Genomic DNA, 18,720 nt, shown 5'->3' on the forward strand with positions numbered 1-18,720 from the left:
CGTTAGTCGAACAGCAAGAGGCTGATACGCGGATCAAGTAACCTACATGCCAGAACGGCACATGCTTGGAGGTGTCGTGGCATGGCCTGTAGCAGGAGTGCGATATCATGCAATTGGTCCAGTTGCGACAGTCAACATTAGCCCACCCAGCATCCCAGACGGCCATACAGCTCAGCCGCCTGCGGGTGAAGCACAACGGTCAGGAAAACGGCCAGTGAGGACGCTCAGCAACTCATCTGGCCGCCCACCATAGACATTGCGGCTGGTTCTGGAAATGGCAGCGCGCCGCCTCCTCACTTCGTGACACAGACGATATAATTCCGCCCCATAACGCACTGGCACGAGCTCTTCTTGATGTGATCAGACACCCACGGTCTCCTCTCAGTGCCCTCAGTCCGCCTTCAAGGTAGCCAGCCAGCTCCAGGAATTCCGGCATTATGGCGAAAAAGAAATCCACCAAATCCAACAAATCCGAAGGCGAGACGAACACGTCTTTCATGTTCCCGTCGCTCCACCAGGCCGTGACCAACGCAGTCTCCCAGGGCATGGCGGTCCCCTGGTTTTGTGACATCGACACCGACAGAGGCGTCCGCAACAAATGGACCACCCACGTCATAGGCCGTTTCCGGTGCAGGAACAGGAACACCTGCTGCACGAAGGGCTGGAGTAGCAAGAAAGTAGCGATCCTTATCCGCGGCTACGACCTGAACGGGTACAATGCCGTGGTGTTCAACCAGCGGTGCCGGACGTGCGACCAGCTCGGCACTTTGACGCTGGACGAGAATTCATACGTCGAGCGAGTGGCGGATAGGATCCAGATCTGGGCGGGCGTTCAAGTGAGGCGGAGCGGGCGCCATCGAAAGGTTAAGACGAGCAAGCCGCATGAGAGGGCGCTTTGTGAGGGTTGCAAGAGGGGTGTTTGCCGACAGACGGATGGCTGGGAGGGGGAGTATTACTGAGCGCTGAGTGCTGAATTCATATTTACCTGGGATCCCAAGCTTTGAGTACTGCCGCTGGACGGCACATGTTCGGGCGTAGGAAGGAGACGTGTCCTGGAGGGATGAAGTACATAATTTCAGCAGATGTTTTGTTTTCATGCGGTTGTGAAGAACAACAACAAAGGGCGCACCAGCCCCATCACGTATGTAGGTCTGCCAACAAATCGAGAATCCGTCGAGTGGCAGAAAAACATGGCGAAGACGATGCCCCCAAAAAAGAAGAGACTGTGAAAGATCACTGGGCAGAGTCTACGAGGTAGCAAGACAGTTCTGTTGCCGTATCTTCCTGGCTACGGTGTTGATGCAGTTCAACGTCGTGCTCAGGGCCAAAAAGATGAAGCTGTCTCTCGAACCGGAATCGAGCCGGTGACCTTTCGGTAACAATTAACCAATTACAGCCGAACGTCATATCCAACTAGACCATCGAGAGTAGATAAATTGCCCTGAGTAGACAATGATGGTTTTGTGTTGATTGTTAAGCAAATTTCTTTTCTACAAAATATTTGCCAATTTCATGCTAGCCTCGGTAGATGAGCTTGGCACCCAAGCCCGCCCCTGGCAGCGAAGCTTACTTTTACCGCGAAACAGATGCTTCGCAGAAACTACATAGCTCGCCGCGTTCATGCAGATTTTACTCCCCTTGGTGATCATCTTTTGTGGACTTCCTATGAACAGTTTGACCAGCCAGCTAAAGCTGCGCCGCATTTGATGTATCTTGGAATCACTGTTCGAGGTCCGTCTCCTGTGCGTACAAAAATAACTCCAAGACCATACCTGGCAGCCAAGACCAGATGACATTGAGTAAAGTGCCGCCCGTAAAGCTGGCATACGGCGCCGCAGGAAGACGTGGCTCGTATGACACTGGAGTCAACGCCTTTGCGCTATTACTCATCCTGGTGCTACGACTACCTCCGGTGCTTGTTACAGTAAGGGGCTCGACAGGGAACTTGGGGGCTTACTTAGTCAGCGCTGCAGGCGTCCTTCCCCTAAGAAAGAGTGGATGTCTCCGCGTGGTCTAGATCATTCGTACCAAATGTTCCTAGACTGCACCGATCGGCTTGCGGTTAATAGCTGACTTGTATCAGCAACAAACTATGTTTTTGGTGCTCCCGAGAAAGACGACAATAACCTGAAATACAGCCATTTGTTTTCATTTAGCTTGAGGCAGAAACAACGCAGTCTCAACAGGTGTACCATGGTCAGATGTTTGAATAGGTTCGCGCTTTCCAGGCTGCGCGGATAAACAGAATCAGAAATGGGGGACAGTGTCTCCCTAAGCGATCACATTGCAAGACTGGAGATCGAACGAGTCGGTGATCCCGGAATTCTTGCTCACGACTCCGCGACCAGAAATGACCCTGCTGCGACGGTGCGCCCGCCCGCGGAGATCCCAGACGTATCAAAGCGCCTGGGCTTCGAGCTCCGTCCTCAGATGTCCAAGTCGTCGAAATCAATCCGCCTCGAGTCACCGCCAGTAGTCACACGGCCACCCAAGGTCAAATCGATTGGCTTCAGCCATGCTGCCCTCTCTTGGCTGGCTTGGAATCGAAACGAGGAGAGAGACGTTCCCGACTGTGCAAGGTCTATGCACCGGTCATACTCCTACCGGACGACATTTCGGTTTCTCGGGTTCAGCCTGTCCAAAGACATTAATTACAAAACCTCGGCAAGTGGGATCGATAGTGCCATGGAAACCATCCGCTTGGTAGGTAACTCTTGGTGTGGCACCCACAAGAGGCAGTTTACTGATGCGTGCTGGTCGGTCAGGGATGGGGAAGCTCGGAAGCCAACTGGGTATCTGATAAGCTACCAAAACTCCGCCAGCGATTGGGATTGGTCAGAAAAGAGCAACCATCTCCAACAGACGCAGAAAGACAAAGCGTTTCGAGTCAAGAGCAGAGCAGCACAACAGCTGTCGAAAATCAGAAGGCGTCAAATGAACCTGGACGCGTGGTCCGCAGCGCTGTACATCCCTGGCTAGATGACTACCATTATGTGGTCGTGGGCATCATGGCCGACCAAACGGCGCCAAAAGAATCCCTACGTCGCGTAATGCGTATCGATGGACTGTTCCAGCAAATTCGCAAGGCCCACAGGCAGTTGCGGAGTCCGATTCGAAGAGGAATGTCTCTCAAAGAGGTGTCTGGCTTTGGCATTTACCAGTGCGACCCCAGCAAAGGCCACCACCGCGAGGTGGAACTGGACGCCGAAACAAAGCGAGCGCTCGCAGAGCTCTGGCGGAGCTATAACACTCACAAACTCGACTATGAGGGTCGTTGGCTGATGTGGATCCACCAGCATTTCAACAATAGCTCGAAGAATGCGGAATCGGGTACGTTGACTTTGGAGTTGAAGCTCCGTTGGTCGGTCTTCAAGGTTGTGTTCTGGGGCGTGGTGCCAATCCTGCTGAGCTTGGCCGTCGGCTTCTGGTACATGTACTCGGATCATGGCGAAGTCGACGACGTGGCGGTTGCGGAAGCCGCGTGGGTGATTGCCACGTACATAATCACTACATCAGCGTGTGAGTATCCCCCTTGCCAGCTTGATCCCGCAAACTCGTTAACCCGGAGCACTCAGTGATTTTCGCACTGCTGGCTGTGATCACGCAGCTTGGCGATGTGTGAGCTGCGGATCGGACTTGTGGAATCACAACAGGTTCATCAATGATCGAGCCCAGGCTGTTTCGCAGTGCAACAAAGAAAGTTGGGTCAGCCAGTTTGTGGTGACACGATACTTCTATACTCGCACGTGACTGGCAAAGTGATTTCCATGTGCTTCTTATCGTAGCATCAGGTGATCTCGCGCGGCGTGGCGGCGTGGCGGCCATTCAGGGAGAGCTCGGGAGAACGACCCGCAGGAAGCCTGCTGTGGCTCCCTTGCATGGACTATCTTTCGGAAACTGCTTAGCCCGACCACTAGCTTGGCCTTGGCTCAGCTGATACGCGAAACTATTGGCGGAACTAAGAGATAGCTGGAAATAGAGTTTGGGGCAGGTGGAGCCACGGACAACCCAACTTGCACCACTTCCGCAGTGAAGCACATCAGCATCCCTCCCATGATTCCTCCTCTCACCACTCTCTCACCCCTCGGGTGCCTCCACTCTGATGTGTCGCCTTGCCTTTGGACCCGAAGCCGCCCCCTTCCTCCTTCCTCGTCCTCCTTCTTCCCTGGTTTGCTCTTGCTTTCCACCTGTTGCCTCTTTACCTTCTTGAGACTCTTGAACTGCGTCTGCCTGCACCCGTTCACCTCTTTGACTCTTGCAAGCCTGCACCTGTACCACTTCTCAGCGCCTGTCTTGCCACCTATTTGTCTTAATTCTTCTTTCTTCGACTCTGTGTTTCTGTTCGACTTCCTGGCAGCACTTCTCCGATCTTGGGCCGCCTTTGGGACACGCTGATCCCCATCTTCTGCGTCATTCATTCCACGGCACACTCTAGCCTGCCACCGATCTGTCCTCTACGCCAACCCTCTCCAGACACTGACGCCGCTTTGGCCTCATTGTCGCTCCCTATTTCCGATCTTGCTGATCATCTCGCGCTGCGCGCAATCTTCATACACGATTTACGCATTGTAATACCAGAACGACCTGTATTCTAACGACTTCACCAACAACGGCTGTTTGAACATTCCTATTCTACTCACTCCCGCCGACAGCAAGGGAAACCCTATCTTCTTCGGCGGTCTGGGAATTATCCGCAGAAGCCGACGTCGTCAGCCAGGCTGGGCGGAAAGTGTTGTGATATTGTGGTGTGCGCCGCAGGATCCTACAGACTTATGGCTGGTGGCGCAAGGTTAAATCCTCGGTGACTAGCTGGTCCAGATGCAGACGGTGGTGACGTCGAACTCGCATCGCGTCGCGCAGAGGAGCACCCCAATATGTTGCGGCTCCTGTCTTGGACAGGCTGTGATATGGTTAACTCTCCGGACATGAGGATGTTTGTCTCGAAACAAGACTCTCCTGGATCTGGTAGTCTCGCGATGCCCGTTGCTGGCCACAAGCGCCGGCAATCAGGCGACCCTCAAGGCCAGGCAGACAGAAAACGAGCCAGAACTGTTGAAAGGCAACAAAACGCCACGTTACCGGCGCTTGCGAACGGAACTCTTACAGCCGATCTTGCACCTGGTATATCCAAGACGACTGCATCAACTACGGATAACCCGTCGTCATATCTACCGTCACCGCCAGAAGCGAAGATGGATGAGTCGGAGTTGCGCGCGATAGACTCTGCAGTCAATGGTGCAGAGTCTGATCGGTTAGAGTCCATTCGAAATGTAATCCAGACGCAAATCAGTCTTGAGATTCTTCTCAAGCACAAAGAGCTTCGACTCATCGACCAGGAGATGGCAAAATGTCAGGCCGCTTTGGAGCAGCTTCGGCGATGCCATGAAATTCCGTTTCCCGGAACCCAAGGCCTTTCTAGTGCGGTCAGCAATGGTACGGGTCCTGCTCTTCGTACTTCATTCTCGACTCCGCTTCCTCAGTCTCCCGCGCCATGGGGCGCTCTGGAGGGTCCTTATACCCGTCATTACGCAAAGTGGCTACTACAAGATCCGCGTTTCGAAGGCGGCGAAGTCGAACAGGTGGTGTCTACCCCAGTTGGCAAGTCGCCCATGAAATTTAGATCTCAAACGAGAGGCAGCTTTGCAGAGACCCCACAAACATCAAGCCAGTCACGTACGCAACGTGGCGGGAAATTGAAGTCCCTGCCCCCTGGATATGGCCAGCCGAAAGAGAAGGCTACCGGTCCAATGATCATCAAGAGGAAATCGGACGGTGCCACTGTTAAGCTGGTGTGTCCGGATTGTGGACGGTCGGATTTCGGGAGTGCCCAAGGCTTCATCAACCATTGCCGAATAGGCCACGGGAGGAGTTTTGCGTCGCATGATGCTGCAGCTGATGCCTGTGGAGAACCGGTGGAAGTGGATGAATCAGGGGCAATGATTGGCGTTGAACCTGTTCTGACGCCCACCGCGGGCAATGTCCATCCCTTGATTCGTTCAGCGAAGCTTCTGCAACCGACACCGCCCCGAACAGCATCTCAAACAACAATCAGAAACACCAAATCCGAAACCGCCAAGGCAAAGGTGTCACCTGAGTTTAAGGCATCAACCCTGACACCGAACCTTTCCGACCTTGTCAAAGGTCGAGGTCTAGGAATTGACCTTCAGGAACTGGTCTCGGATGCCAAGACGAAAGTCGAACTGCCGGAATCTGATTCGGAGGACGACGATATGGATATTGACGTACCCATGCAGAACACTCCTCAGGGTCGTCATCCACAAGTCGCCGGTAGCAAACAGCCGCCAAAGCCCACCATAACGCCCTTGTCTTCACCGTTAGTGAGCTCGAGCATGCTGAGGTCTACGGCCAATCTGCGCGGAGGTGGTGTGCAGCACTTTGCCGGTGCTATCGGTGCTATCGGTGCTTCAACCCAACCGCGGCCTCGGGGGATGACCTTGCCCATAAGCGACAACTCCCCCACTGACCTTCGACCGTCCGATCCATCGCCTACCAGTGAATCCAACCAAGCGCCAAGTCTTGTGGACGATGATGAGGAATTTGAGCCACATTCACCGAGCAGCAGCTCGATCTCTGACGAACACGACATTGGCGAGATTGATTTTGAGGTGCAAGGTGATGAGGATGATGCGCGAAGCGTCCTGCAGGGTCCCGAGTTCCAGCCAACTTGTACGCAAGCCGCTCGACCTTCGCATGCTCGGAGACCTTCAGCCATTCGCCGACACGGCGAAGACAGGGAAGAGAAGCATGTCAGCTTCGTGAGCCCTAGCCCGGCGCGTGACACGCCTCAGCCTCGTGTCAGTGCAGGTGTCAGTGGGGATTGCAGAAAGAGGAAAGTTTAGACTCCTGATGAGATTCGCAACTCTTAGACTTCTACCTTTCTCAAAGACCTCTTTGACCAGCATGTGCGAAGTTCGGGGCAACAGGAACATCTTCATCCGTGTGGACGAGACTGTATTGCGTTAGCAAGGGACTTGGATAGAGGACGACGCGCAAGCTGAGGCCGGGGCGTCCTAAGGACTTGTACATACCATAGCCACTTATCTTCGCAGTGCCTGAGCAACGCCAGCCACTCGCCTAGCAGACTCTATGTGTGCTGGCCAATGCCAAAGACTCATCTCCAAGGAACAGTGGCGTCCAGAGTACTTTGTATCAGACGCTCTCATTTGTCCCGCAACCATGTCTTCGCTACGGCCGGCTCGATAGGCGGGGTCCCTAGAGATCTCCATAGCTCCGATCGGTTGACCCAGTTCGCTTGAGGGTATCAGCCAGTGAGCTCCAAGCCAAATCTCCAGCTCATGCCTATTGTGGGTGTCGGTCACGATTAAGATTTCCAACAGCGATGGCTATTCCGTACCGCGTCCGTCCCGCCTCGTGGCGTCCAGACTTCCACGGACCGAGTATGTCATCGAGTCGACACTTTCCGCGAAAACTTAACCATGCCTTTTCCTTTCGTTCCAACTCTGTGCGCCCGACCACCACAGACTCGTGCTATCCCCTCCCCAGATCCATTGACCGCCTGTCGGTCGTGCTCCACAAAACGCCCTATCCTCCCACATCCATGAGCACTGTCGAAGGTGCTGGCGTGGAAGCATCAGCTCGACGGGCTCGGGACCTCGATCATGTGTGCAATCAGCCTGAGGCGCGATTGGTAACCAGAGATGAGGTCGCTCTTTGACGAGCCCTGACTATGACGATGAGCCCATCGACCCTCAGTCATCTGGATGCAACACCCCGTGACAAGAGCCTAGAAGAGCTTGGAATACGGTCATTCGTCGACCAAGAGGGCAACAGACAATTCTCGATCCAGATTGAGTCGGAGGGGGCCGATGGTCTGAAAATCTCTCAGGCCGTGTTCGACGGCTGGACGGGGCAATGGAGAGTCACCGGTGCAGGAGTTGCTCCCCAGCGTGCCGGATTATCACACGCCGCAAAACCAGGTCCGGCCGTCGCGCCAGCTGAGAAATCCTGGACGAAATCCCTTCCCAAGAACGATAATGTGGACTGGTTCGTGGCGAGCGTGGATTGGAGCCAGACCGACTATGGCCCTCTTGACACCTGGCCCGTATCTCTTCGGACTGTTGTCAGCATCGTCCTCTTCGATGACTGTCCTGCGGTTATCTACTGGGGTCCATCTCTTTCAGCTTGCTTCAATCGGAGCGCACACAGCGACATCCGTCAGAGGCTAAACAATCAATCGAGCATACAAGGGAGACCCTTCAAAGAGATATGGCAACATTCATGGCCCGCCCTAGAGGGCGTCTTCCAGGACATGCAAGATAGTCGCCATACCTTGAAGAACATGGAGGTAACCTTGTTTCCTCAGCAGCCTAACGGGCGAACTGAAGAGTCTTTCTGGATGGGAACACTCTTGCCGATACTCGACGAACAGGGAAGAGTTGCAGGCTTTTACAATCGAGCTTCCGAGATCACGGACGAGAAAGTCAGAAAGCGAAGATCCAACACACTTTATGCTATTAGCGCGCCAGCAGCCAACTCGAACGAGTCGATCTGGGACCACCTGTTCCATGCCCTGTGTAGCAATCCCAATGACTTCCCCATGGCTTTCGCATACTCGGCCGAAGATGACGGCGTTACCTGTAAACTGACATTGAAGCAGTCGCTCGGATTGCCACCAAGTGGTCACGCACTCGTTCCAGCGCATGTCGACATCTTTGAGGGACCCACCGGTTTACCATTCTACTATCGCAAGCTGAAAGCCACGCATGAGCCCATCGTCCTCCACCAAGCCGACGGTACTCTTCCACAAGAGTTTTTGAAGGGGTTCGCCTGGTGCGGGTACGGTGATGTGCCAACAAGCGTGGCGATGCTGCCTATATCGGTCAGCAGCAGGTTATTGGGTGTACTGGTTTTCGGACTCAACCCGCGGAGACACTTTCAAGCGGAGGACGAAGCTTTCATCCACTCTCTCTGTCGACAGGTGTCTGCCACGATAGCTCTCGCTGTTGATCGTGAGGAGACGCAGGTGCGTGCCGAGCGGCTTACTCTTCAACTGCAAGAGAGTGAACGGCAGATCAGGGAAATTGCTGAACATGGCCCAGGTAAGTCCTCCCTCTATTCCAAGACCGCGCCGTCGTCCAATCTCTCTCCCGTCGGAGCCGGCTCATGCTGACAGACAGGCGCCAGTTGGTATGATCCGTGTGACTGCCGCAGGCAATATCCTCTGGGCCAACAGGCAGTATTTTGAAATGACAGGTCACCCTGCTGGAGACAAATACGAGTTCTCATTCCTCGATCCGGTTCATCCTGATGACAGAGAGCGTACTTCACGGATGTGGAAAGAACTGGTCGAGGAACTCAAGCCAGTTAATCGAGAAATTCGCCTACACCGGACCTGGACGCCCCCAGCTACCGCTGGAAATCCTCACCCAAAAGAAGAATGCCGCTGGCTCATGGCACATGCCTTTCCGGCGCTGGACAATGGCGAGCTCAAGAGTGTTGTTTGCTGCGTGACCGACATCAGCAGGAACAAGTGGGCGGAAGAAGTACAAAGTCGTCTCGCTGCCGAAGCGACAGAGGCTCGCAAGCTGCAAGAGGCCTTCATTGACATTGTCTCCCATGAGATGAGGAATCCACTCTCCGCCATCACACAACTCGCAGATGGAATTGCCTCGTCTCTCGATGTTTGGGACGCTTCGGATCAATCTCAAAGCACCGCACAAGGCCTACTTGAGGAGAGCACGGAATATGGGAAGACCATCCTGCTGTGTGCTGCGCACCAGAAGCGGATCGTGGATGATGTCCTTACGCTTTCGAAACTCGATTCCCAGCTGCTTGCGATCACCCCAGTCGTCATCCAGCCTCACATCCTAGTCGAGTCGGTGTTGACGATGTTCCGCGCCGAGTTTGAGACGCATTCAATTACCGTGGAGAACATCACAGATCACACTTTTCGAGACCACGAGATAGACTATGTCTCTGCGGATCCAGCGCGCCTGACACAAGTCTTCATCAACCTTCTCACCAACGCCATCAAATTCACCAAGCTCGAGCCAGCCCGCAAAATCACTGTACGAAGATCTGTCTTTGTCGGTTCAGTGCCTCCGATTGATCACATTGTCTGGTTCCCCACGAACCAGAAGCGGCGCCGTTCTGTGTCATTTCCTGAAGGAAGTGTTGGACCGCCCATCAATCTCCTCTTCTCGGTATCGGACACTGGAAAGGGCTTGGAGCAGGAGGAGATGACACGACTCTTTCACCGCTTCCAACAAGGGACGAAGAAGACACACATCAAGTACGGGGGCTCAGGGCTTGGGTTATATATCTCCAGAGAGCTCACCGAGGCCATGGGCGGGCAAATTGGCCTGGTTACGGAGCCCGGAAAAGGCAGCACATTTGCATTCTATGTCAAAGCACACAAGGCAGCGGCCCAGGACGATGATGCTCAGGCTCCTCAGTTGTCGCGTTCCCCACAGATTGTACAGCAGACATCTTGGTCGCGTTCAAAGATCGATCTACCTATCCGAGCTTCTGGCACCGTGGTGCCCTGTGATGGCGCACGGTTGCTCCTGGTCGAAGACAACATCATCAATGCCCAGGTACTCACCAAACAACTCCAAAGGGCAGGATGCACTGTATACAACGCCAACCATGGTTCCGAGGCTTTGGATTTTCTTGAGCGTACCAAGATCTGGCACGACTACCGATCGATACAGGCGGCCGAGCTTCCAGTCGCCAATCTCGACATTGACATAGACTGCATTCTGATGGATGTGGAGATGCCAGTATTAGATGGCCTGACGTGCACTCAAAGGATACGCGAACTGCAACAAAATGGGTCGTTTAAAAGACACATCTACATCATTGCCATTACTGCCAACGCTCGCACTGAGCAGATCAAAGCGGCGTACAATGCGGGAGTTGATGACGTCCTGCCCAAGCCTTTTCGCGTTGCCGAAGTGCTGGCTAAGATTGACAAGCATGTGGACAAGGGTAGGCATTCAGTATCCAGACGATAGCCCTCGGACATTCACACGGGCAGCATTCCAACAAGCAACCCGTGTGCCAACCATATTGTGCACTGCTCCCGTGCAGAAGCCATCTCTGATGTCCGCAAATGCTCCTTTTCGACATCTCTCAGCAATCATCGTCGAGGAATCGGCCTTGAAGAAGGTGAGGGAGAGCCGTCGTTCGAAGAGATTGTGGGTGCGGATGACTCGGACGGCACGAAATATCGCCACAAAGCCTTCGCCCAGAAGATCGTCTCGAGAGTCCCAAAGATGCTGAGCGCAACAAGAACGCTTATCTTGACGGTACGGGTTGCTCCCAAGTCTGCGAAGCTGAAGGAGGAATGAGGGCCGTCTGAGTTCGGGTGGGACTGAGCGGTCCTGTGGGTATCAGAACGGCTACTCTGATATCGAAAATGTGAAGCCCGCTGGCTCATAGGTAGGGTATACGAGTGATGAGTCAGAAATTTACGTCGGAGCGCTGGATGAAGGACATGCTCGACGATGGATCTTGATCCGCGGTATTTGAGCGGCAGCTTGAAAAGAGCCATGTGAAATGGTAACGCAGGCATGAATCTTACAGAACTTGGGAAATAGAACAGAACAGAACAGAGGAAGGTAGACAAGAATCAGCATTCTAGCAATACCCAAACTCTTATACCACTTCCTGATCTCCTCCCCTGCTCCAGGCCCTCCTTGAGATATGTTTCCTAGAAGGGTATAGTGCTGCCAAGCCAAAAGTTCATTGGCCTCGTACCTGCTAGTGTACGACGTATTCGAGTTTCGTATTTCCCAGCCGGAGCACCATCTTACTTCCCTGCATCTTGCCTCCGGTCGACTTCACGTTTCTCACACAATCCAATTCCTGAGGACCGAGGCGAGCATAGCTGGCCAGGTAGGCCAATGCCTTCGCGGCGCTCGCATCAGAAAAGCCGGCGTGGCTGCTTGGCCTGCAAACAAGCCCACATCAAATGCCGAGAAGACGGGCCGCCGTGCGAGCGTTGCAGATTGAGAGGAACCACCTGTACATATCCCGATCCGCCGCCGAGTCTCCGGCAAGACAACACCTCGCCACCAAAGAATGGTTTACTACCGGCGCCCGGCGCTGATGACGAGTCACAACCGGCGGAGGAGCCGCAGTTCCCCAGCAGCACGCGCCTGCTGGAACTCCAACTCATGCATCGATGGTCCACGGTCACCTACAAGAGCGTGTGCACTCCGGCTGCCGGGGACGGGCCTGTGTGGCGTGACAAGCTACCGAAGTGGGCACTCAGACACGACTTCCTGCTGAATGGTATGTTGAGCCTCACGGCGTTCGAAGCAGCCAGTGCTTCGGTCGCAGGACAAAATCGCGACCGCTACGTCACGGCGGCGATCGAGTACCAGTCCGTCGCGCTGACCCAGTTTCGCCAACACCTGCAACTGGTTCAGATGGGACCACATCGCCATCCGAGCAACAGCAGCTTTGAGCCCGTGCTGGCCTTTTCGATGATGTTGATGGTTCTGGCGCTGGCCTCGGCGCAGTTCACGGGTGGGCAGGGCATGGTGCAAAACACCATCACGCACTACCAACTCATTCGCGGGTGTGGCACCGTGCTCGGCGACGCGGGAGAGGAATACCTCGCCTCAAACCCTTACGTGCTGAAACTCACGCGCTTCGACGACCTCCCGCGGTTACCCGTAGATTCGCCGTCGGCCGTCGTGCTAGCCAGATTGAACGAGGCCAACGAGCGCAGGCTGACTGGGAGCGTCGGCGAGCCGTACGAAGCGAGGGTCCAACACGTCAAGTATTTCGAGGCGTGCAAGAAATCGATCGGCCTATTGGAGCAGTATTTCGCCAAATGTATGGGGGACGTCGTCGACGAAAGCTATCAAGGATATATACTTGGGTGGCTGAACATGGCGGGCGACGAGTACGTCTCAGCCATCAAGGACGGAGATCGTGTCGCGTTGCTGGTCTTGATGCTCTGGGGCGCCGTGGTGGAGCAGCTGGGCCACAAGGTCTGGTGGGCCAGGCGGTTTGGGAGGTTGGTGGTCGAGGAGATTGCCATGCAGGTGGGCAAGGACGGCGACGCTGATGCGTTGACCAGGGAGATCATCGCGTTGGCGATCGAGTGGGTTGTCCGAGCCAGAACTTGATGTGTCTACGGAAGCGAAGCGAATGCTCCTAATGCTGAGCGAGTGAATTTGGGGCCCACGACAAACGAAGGGAGGCAGTGGCCTGGCGTCGCAATGCATTGGTTGAGAAGACAGCCTCTGCGAAATTGACCATGCGCGAGACAACCCCATCACCACCACCACGCTGTGCAAACCCGAACCCCTATCCGAAGGGCAACTTCGTATGGCCTCCTGTGCGAGATTTCGAGTCAACAGAACAAGACCGACTTGGAACTCTCTGCTATGGCTTCGGCAGATAACTCAGCGTGAGCGACGACGCCGCCCGTCCTACCCATAGCAGGCCGCGCCCATCGCCTCCCTCCGAAGCACACTTTTCTGATTTCCCGCGCACGGCTTGACCTTTGCCGCATGGACAAAAACACAGTAACAGATTACCATGGATGATTCCGGTTGACGACGGACTTACGTACAGTATTCCCTCGCCACGATCGTGGGCGGACGAACCGCTGCTACCGAACCACTCCCCTACCTGTCCACCTACTTACCTCTCACCTACCTACTGATCTACCTAACCTACGCAGCTTGCGTACACGCACAGCCCAACTTCGCCTCCGCGTCCAATGGGCAATGCGATGGCTCCCCTCTCCTCCGCTCGTGCCAGGAGAATCAGACAGCACACTTCCAACTACTTCGTCGCGCTCATAGCGCCGTCCTACCTGCAAGCAAAACGAGCCCCAAGAAGCGAAAGGAGACGAGAAACGGTCTCTAGAATGCCCCAAAGGTGGGAGAAATCTCTGTTCATTGATAGTGGCGCCCCGTGTTAAAGAAAATACCTACCTAGGTAGGTAGCTGCCTTTCTTCATATCAAGTCATATCATGTCGTGTCGCGCTGTTGCGCTTCTGAAGCGTTTGTCTTTCGGTCATATTATGTGCTTCCACGGCGTTACAGTAGGAGATTATATCATATGCTTCCCTGTTGTTCCCGCGTTGCTACAGTAGTACCATGAAGGAGTGGTAACGCAGGGAAGGAGGCCCGACCGGTTAGTCAGGGCAGTTGGACTGTAAAGGGAAGGGAGGGATGGAGGATTGAATGTTGGGCGAGATTCGCGTTGCTGTGGAGCGAAGGTAAATTGAGTGAGTGTTGGGATGGACAGGGGTTGGATTGCGGAAAGGCGATGCGCATCGTGTGATGGTCTGGTTGGTGACAAGGATCGAACCCTCCAGGTCTCGTACCCGGTCAACTGGGATCATAAGGTACACATTGTTTTGTCCTGTACTGTCTGCGCGCTCTGCCTGCATACCTTGGTACCTAGGTACTCTACATTCCATTCGTATGGATTGGTGTCCAGCCTGGAGGAATTTCGTCGTATGCATACATGGCTACACATCCAGCGCCGACACACGTTCTGCATACCGCGTATCCGATGTCACAGCTGGTCTTCATCATCTGGGTCGGGCATTCCTTCTTGGTACGTCCAGCCGCCGTCGTGGGAAGGGATTGACGCGATAGTGGGTCCCCCACGGCGTGCATTGGGATCGCGTTTCCCGGGTGTCCTGTCGTGCCTATCCCGGTCGTTCGCCCCGGGCTGCTCTTCCTTGTCGCCTTCGTCTTCCAGTTCGTCGCCGTTCTCGGCCTCACCTTCACCTTCACCCTCATCCTCATCCTCTGTCACGCTGACGTCCTCGGCCTCACTGCCCAGCTCCTCCTTGACCAGGTCTTTGCCCTTGGACTTTTTCCTCTCCCGCTCGTATTCACGGTCGTCGTCATCGTCGTCGTCGTCAGAGGAGCCACTTCCCTCGCTTTCTCCGTCGCTGCCTGGATCATAGTCCTCTTCGTCCTCGTCTTCTTCATCGTCAAGCTGTTGTTGCGCCTTTTCCAGCTCGGTGCGCGTGTCTGGGTCCTCTCCTTCGCCTTCCCCCGCGGGATCGCCATTCTGTATGCCACCAGGCTTCGCATTCGTTGCCGACTTCTTCGCCCGTCTAGCCTCCGCCAGGCTTGCATCCTGCAGACCGTGCCTCTTCACGTACTCATCGATGCCTACGAAATCGGCCTGGTCGAGCATCGAGAACTCAACTTCCTGAATTGCATTTGCGTTGTCATCAGCCTCGCCGCTGCCGCTCGGTCGATGTGCAATGTTCAGATTAAACGTCCGCTGCAGCACAGATGTATAAGAAATACTCTCGATGTCCTCAAACGCAAAGAAGGCGAGCGGTTTCTTGAACCCGAAGAAAATCCCGTTGCTCAAGAAGAACAGGTACCCGTCCTTGCTCCCCCGGTGGGCTTTCACATGGTACGCCTTGTCGCCCTTGCGATGCGACTCGGGCGTCGCGCTGTAGAACTCGTCGGGGCTAGGCAGGGAGAGACTGACGTTGGACTGCCGTAGCACAAACCCCAGGGCGCATTCCAGCACGTCGTCCGGCCCGGCTGCCACTATGGCCAGCTGCTCGTTGGGGATGGTACATGACTTCAAGGGCCCCGCGTTGACGGTCCAGATGATGGGTTCGACGCCCGTAGTTCCCGGCCTGGGGATCAACACGAAGTTGTATTGTTTGGCTGCCTTTTCTGGTACGGGCAGTCTGAGCGCGTAGGCGAACCGCGAAAACGGGACTTCCATGTCGACTTCATTCGTGGCGGGGTTGCGCGTGAAGATGGCGAACGAGGTGCCCGCGACGTTGATGTCGGTGCCATACTGCGCCATGCCTAGGTGCAGTTTCTTGCGTTGAGGCAGGGAGAAGGAGATGTCCCGGGCCTCAAGCACCACTTCGCGCGGCTGGTCTTTGTGCGCAGGTGTGATGGGGAGGGTGGTGGTGGTGGTGGCGGTCGCGCCGCCATTGGGGAGTTTCCGCCTTTTCGAGGCCGGGTCGTCGTCGATGGCGCCGCGGTCATAGACCGAGGTCAGGTGATAGTTCGCAATGTCCTCGAAGAGTGGTGCGTATTGGGGAGTCGCGTCTGCGGTGGTCAAATTAATTCCGGGGACCAAACGGTGGGGAGAGAGACGGGATTACCGATGGCTTCATATACTCTTTTCCGTAATGGCGAGTTGCGCGCAAAGGCACGGTCTATCGTGTCACGGTCAGACATGTTGAGTAGTGTTGGCGTGACTGATGCTGGGAAGAGCAAGCTGCGACGGACTGAAACAGAGGACTGTGCACAGTGTCCATGTGAATCTGGTGGTGGCCACCACAGTGTGCAACCTTGGAAGGTTCCCAACTCCCGATGACGAAATCACTGCGCGTCTTGTGGCTCGGGGCGTGTCAGGGCGTGTTTCCGCGTCCAGCCCACAGCCAATCGTCCACGGGTGAGTATTCTCGCTCAATATGTAGTACTGTTCAATTTGCAAATCTGCGAATCGTACAGTATGCAAGCTATCCAAGCTATCCAAGCCATCTAGCGGCCCTGCCATCAACATCAGAAGTACTGATCTCTATCGAACTGCTCCTTCGGCCAGAACTTGGCCCTTATGGGATTGCCATTGAAGATCCTCCCTTCCAGTGCATTGACTGCCCGAAGAGCACTCAGTTGGCTCACGAAATGCACGAACACCAAGGCTTCCTCCTCCTCACTGCCTGGTCGATGAATGTAAACTCGCTCCACACTGCCATACTTGTCACCGCATTCCTCGCCAATTTCTTGCATGATTCCTCCTTCACCCTGCGCCAGCTCGTCGTCCAGATCCAAGCCAGTCAGCATGCCTTCAAGTCGGATGACTTCGGACATGGCTCCAAACTTCCCTTCTTCCTCCGCTTCAGCAGTCCTCGATCTCTGGCCGCCGAGGATCCTGCCGGTCCCTGCAGGCGTAGCATACCCTCCGCCTTCAGCGTCGGCCCGCTTCTTGCGTTTATCGGCTTTGGCATAAAGCGGGTTGATGATGCCGGTGCCCTGGGCCCCGAGACCTTGACCCTTGCTCCAGCCATACTTGGCCATGAGACGTTCTGCAAACCCTACTTGGCCAGGACGCTTGGACCGTGGCTGATCAGGATCCTCACTGTCGAGCGCTTCCGGCTCTGCAGGCATGTCCTCCAAGTTTTCCTCGGTTTCCGGCATCGCTTCCGGCGCAGAAGGCACATTATACCGTACTGGTGCACGTGATATTTGCCCTGCTGGCGGGGCCTGGCCTTGTGTCAGCCGCAGTCGACGCAAGTATGCATCCTCTCCAGTCGGGTCATCTGGGATATCAGCAGGAGGAGGCGGTGGAGGAGGACTCTCATCGTTCAGGTTGGGCGGCGGCGCAAACGCCATGGGAGGCGGTGCAAATTGTTCTGCAACAGGTCAGCAAAACTACAGTACAGCGTGGTGCGGTCTTTACTGTTCATGGGACGCCTGTATTCGTCGTCTTCAGACTCGCTGTAACCCCTCCGTTTCGTACGATGCCTATACAGCAGATCTTTCCATTCCCTCACCTCGCGAATTTTCTCCTCACTGTGCTTGTACTCTTCATAGTTGTTTGGCCGACTGGGATCGTAGATGTCGTTCCAGTTCTGCGTCACCGGAGCTGCTTCCTTGTTCTTCTTGCGCTTCTTGCGACCCCCCCGTGGACGCTTCTCCGTGTACAAATTGCTGACGTCCTCGTCGTCGGAAGCAGTCGCGGTCCAGTCGGCGATGGTGGTTCTGGGTGCAGCAGGCTGGGAAGAGAGCTGATCCGTAGCGCCAGGCCCAGTGGCCTCGGCAGCAGGAGTCGGTGTGGTGGCAGTTGAGGGAAGGGAGAATTTGCTGGCGATGGCTTTGGCTTTTGCTTTTTGGGCCGCGACTTGGGGTCTCTTGGTAGGTTGGAATCTCAGAGAGGCTGTGCATCACACGAAAGCATGGCAAATCCGTGAGCATGTCTGTCCTGCAAACCTTGAGGTCCTTACGACGAATGATGTACCAGCAAGTGCTTGCTGTTTCTTGACAGCTTCATCTTGTTCGGGCGAGCCTTCGCCGGACTTGTACGAGACAGGAGCACTGGAGATGGTGCCAGGCGCAGCAACTTTCGGGTCGAGGAGGTTGGCATACAGCGACAACCCTCCCCGCGCAGGTGTGGAGGTGTTATTGGCCATCGTCATGTGCGTGTCGTGTTTTCGAGATCGTGGTGAGACCAGCTCGAGCGAGAAATGAGGTGGAGATGAAACTGTCCCTGTGCGGTTTAGCTTCCCATCTCGTGACTCTAGGCTAGGCTCTACTGTGTACGAGGTAGGCGGCGCGGCCAGTTCTCGGGGAAAGGACGCCTGTGTCGTCCTGAAATGGCTCCTCCCTGCTAGCCTTAGATGCGCGCGTCAGAAGCAGGCTGCATAGGGGCCATGGAGTCACCAATCGCTATTCTCGGGGAGGATGCAGATTCTCGTGTCCTGGTCCCAGTTTGCACGTCCTCGAACATCTCCAGCTGGACTCAGCACCCGATATCTTCACCAAGTACCCCGTATTGTGGTCAAATCACCCGAGACTTGTTCACACGCTGGCTTGTGGCCCCGCATGATGCTACGACGATGCCCGGTAAGTCACGAATTACCAGAAGAGACGGCGGTCAGGCCGCGGGCCTTTCTTCTTATCCTGATGCTTCGCGTCAAATCACGTCATGTTCTGTCCGAGGAGTTACTGTTTTTTGGTTCCGGGAACTGTTGATATCAGTCGCATAGAGCA

At 55.1% G+C, this 18,720-nt stretch overlaps 7 protein-coding genes across 7 annotated transcripts; 5 read left to right on the forward strand and 2 right to left on the reverse strand.

The window, feature by feature from the left end:
* Positions 1-437: 437 nt before the first annotated feature.
* On the forward strand, positions 438-959 carry A1O7_06106 (uncharacterized protein; the record flags this gene model as incomplete). The annotated part of the gene is made up of 1 exon (XM_007760111.1): positions 438-959. The coding sequence occupies one exon, from the start codon at positions 438-440 to the stop codon at positions 957-959; it is 522 nt and encodes a 173-aa protein (XP_007758301.1).
* Positions 960-2,253: 1,294 nt separating this feature from the next.
* Positions 2,254-3,578, forward strand: A1O7_06108 (uncharacterized protein; the record flags this gene model as incomplete). Its single annotated transcript, XM_007760112.1, has 2 exons — positions 2,254-2,703; positions 2,766-3,578. 2 exons carry the CDS (start codon positions 2,254-2,256, stop codon positions 3,576-3,578), a joined length of 1,263 nt encoding a protein of 420 aa, XP_007758302.1.
* Positions 3,579-4,925: 1,347 nt separating this feature from the next.
* Positions 4,926-6,860, forward strand: A1O7_06109 (ADA HAT complex component 1; the record flags this gene model as incomplete). Its single annotated transcript, XM_007760113.1, has 1 exon — positions 4,926-6,860. One exon carries the CDS (start codon positions 4,926-4,928, stop codon positions 6,858-6,860), a length of 1,935 nt encoding a protein of 644 aa, XP_007758303.1.
* Positions 6,861-7,714: 854 nt separating this feature from the next.
* Positions 7,715-10,997, forward strand: A1O7_06110 (uncharacterized protein; the record flags this gene model as incomplete). Its single annotated transcript, XM_007760114.1, has 2 exons — positions 7,715-9,080; positions 9,166-10,997. The coding sequence occupies 2 exons, from the start codon at positions 7,715-7,717 to the stop codon at positions 10,995-10,997; spliced, it is 3,198 nt and encodes a 1,065-aa protein (XP_007758304.1).
* An 891-nt stretch (positions 10,998-11,888) lies between these two features.
* On the forward strand, positions 11,889-13,124 carry A1O7_06111 (uncharacterized protein; the record flags this gene model as incomplete). The annotated part of the gene is made up of 1 exon (XM_007760115.1): positions 11,889-13,124. The coding sequence occupies one exon, from the start codon at positions 11,889-11,891 to the stop codon at positions 13,122-13,124; it is 1,236 nt and encodes a 411-aa protein (XP_007758305.1).
* A 1,406-nt stretch (positions 13,125-14,530) lies between these two features.
* A1O7_06112 (uncharacterized protein) lies at positions 14,531-16,185 on the reverse strand (the record flags this gene model as incomplete). The annotated part of the gene is made up of 2 exons (XM_007760116.1): positions 14,531-16,053; positions 16,110-16,185. The coding sequence occupies 2 exons, from the start codon at positions 16,183-16,185 to the stop codon at positions 14,531-14,533; spliced, it is 1,599 nt and encodes a 532-aa protein (XP_007758306.1).
* Positions 16,186-16,512: 327 nt separating this feature from the next.
* A1O7_06113 (uncharacterized protein) lies at positions 16,513-18,140 on the reverse strand (the record flags this gene model as incomplete). Its single annotated transcript, XM_007760117.1, has 3 exons — positions 16,513-17,363; positions 17,411-17,887; positions 17,969-18,140. 3 exons carry the CDS (start codon positions 18,138-18,140, stop codon positions 16,513-16,515), a joined length of 1,500 nt encoding a protein of 499 aa, XP_007758307.1.
* Between the last annotated feature and the right edge of the window lie 580 nt (positions 18,141-18,720).

The sequence above is a fragment of the Cladophialophora yegresii genome, assembly GCF_000585515.1.
Source record: "Cladophialophora yegresii CBS 114405 chromosome Unknown aczIN-supercont1.4, whole genome shotgun sequence".
Taxonomy (NCBI): domain Eukaryota; kingdom Fungi; phylum Ascomycota; class Eurotiomycetes; order Chaetothyriales; family Herpotrichiellaceae; genus Cladophialophora; species Cladophialophora yegresii.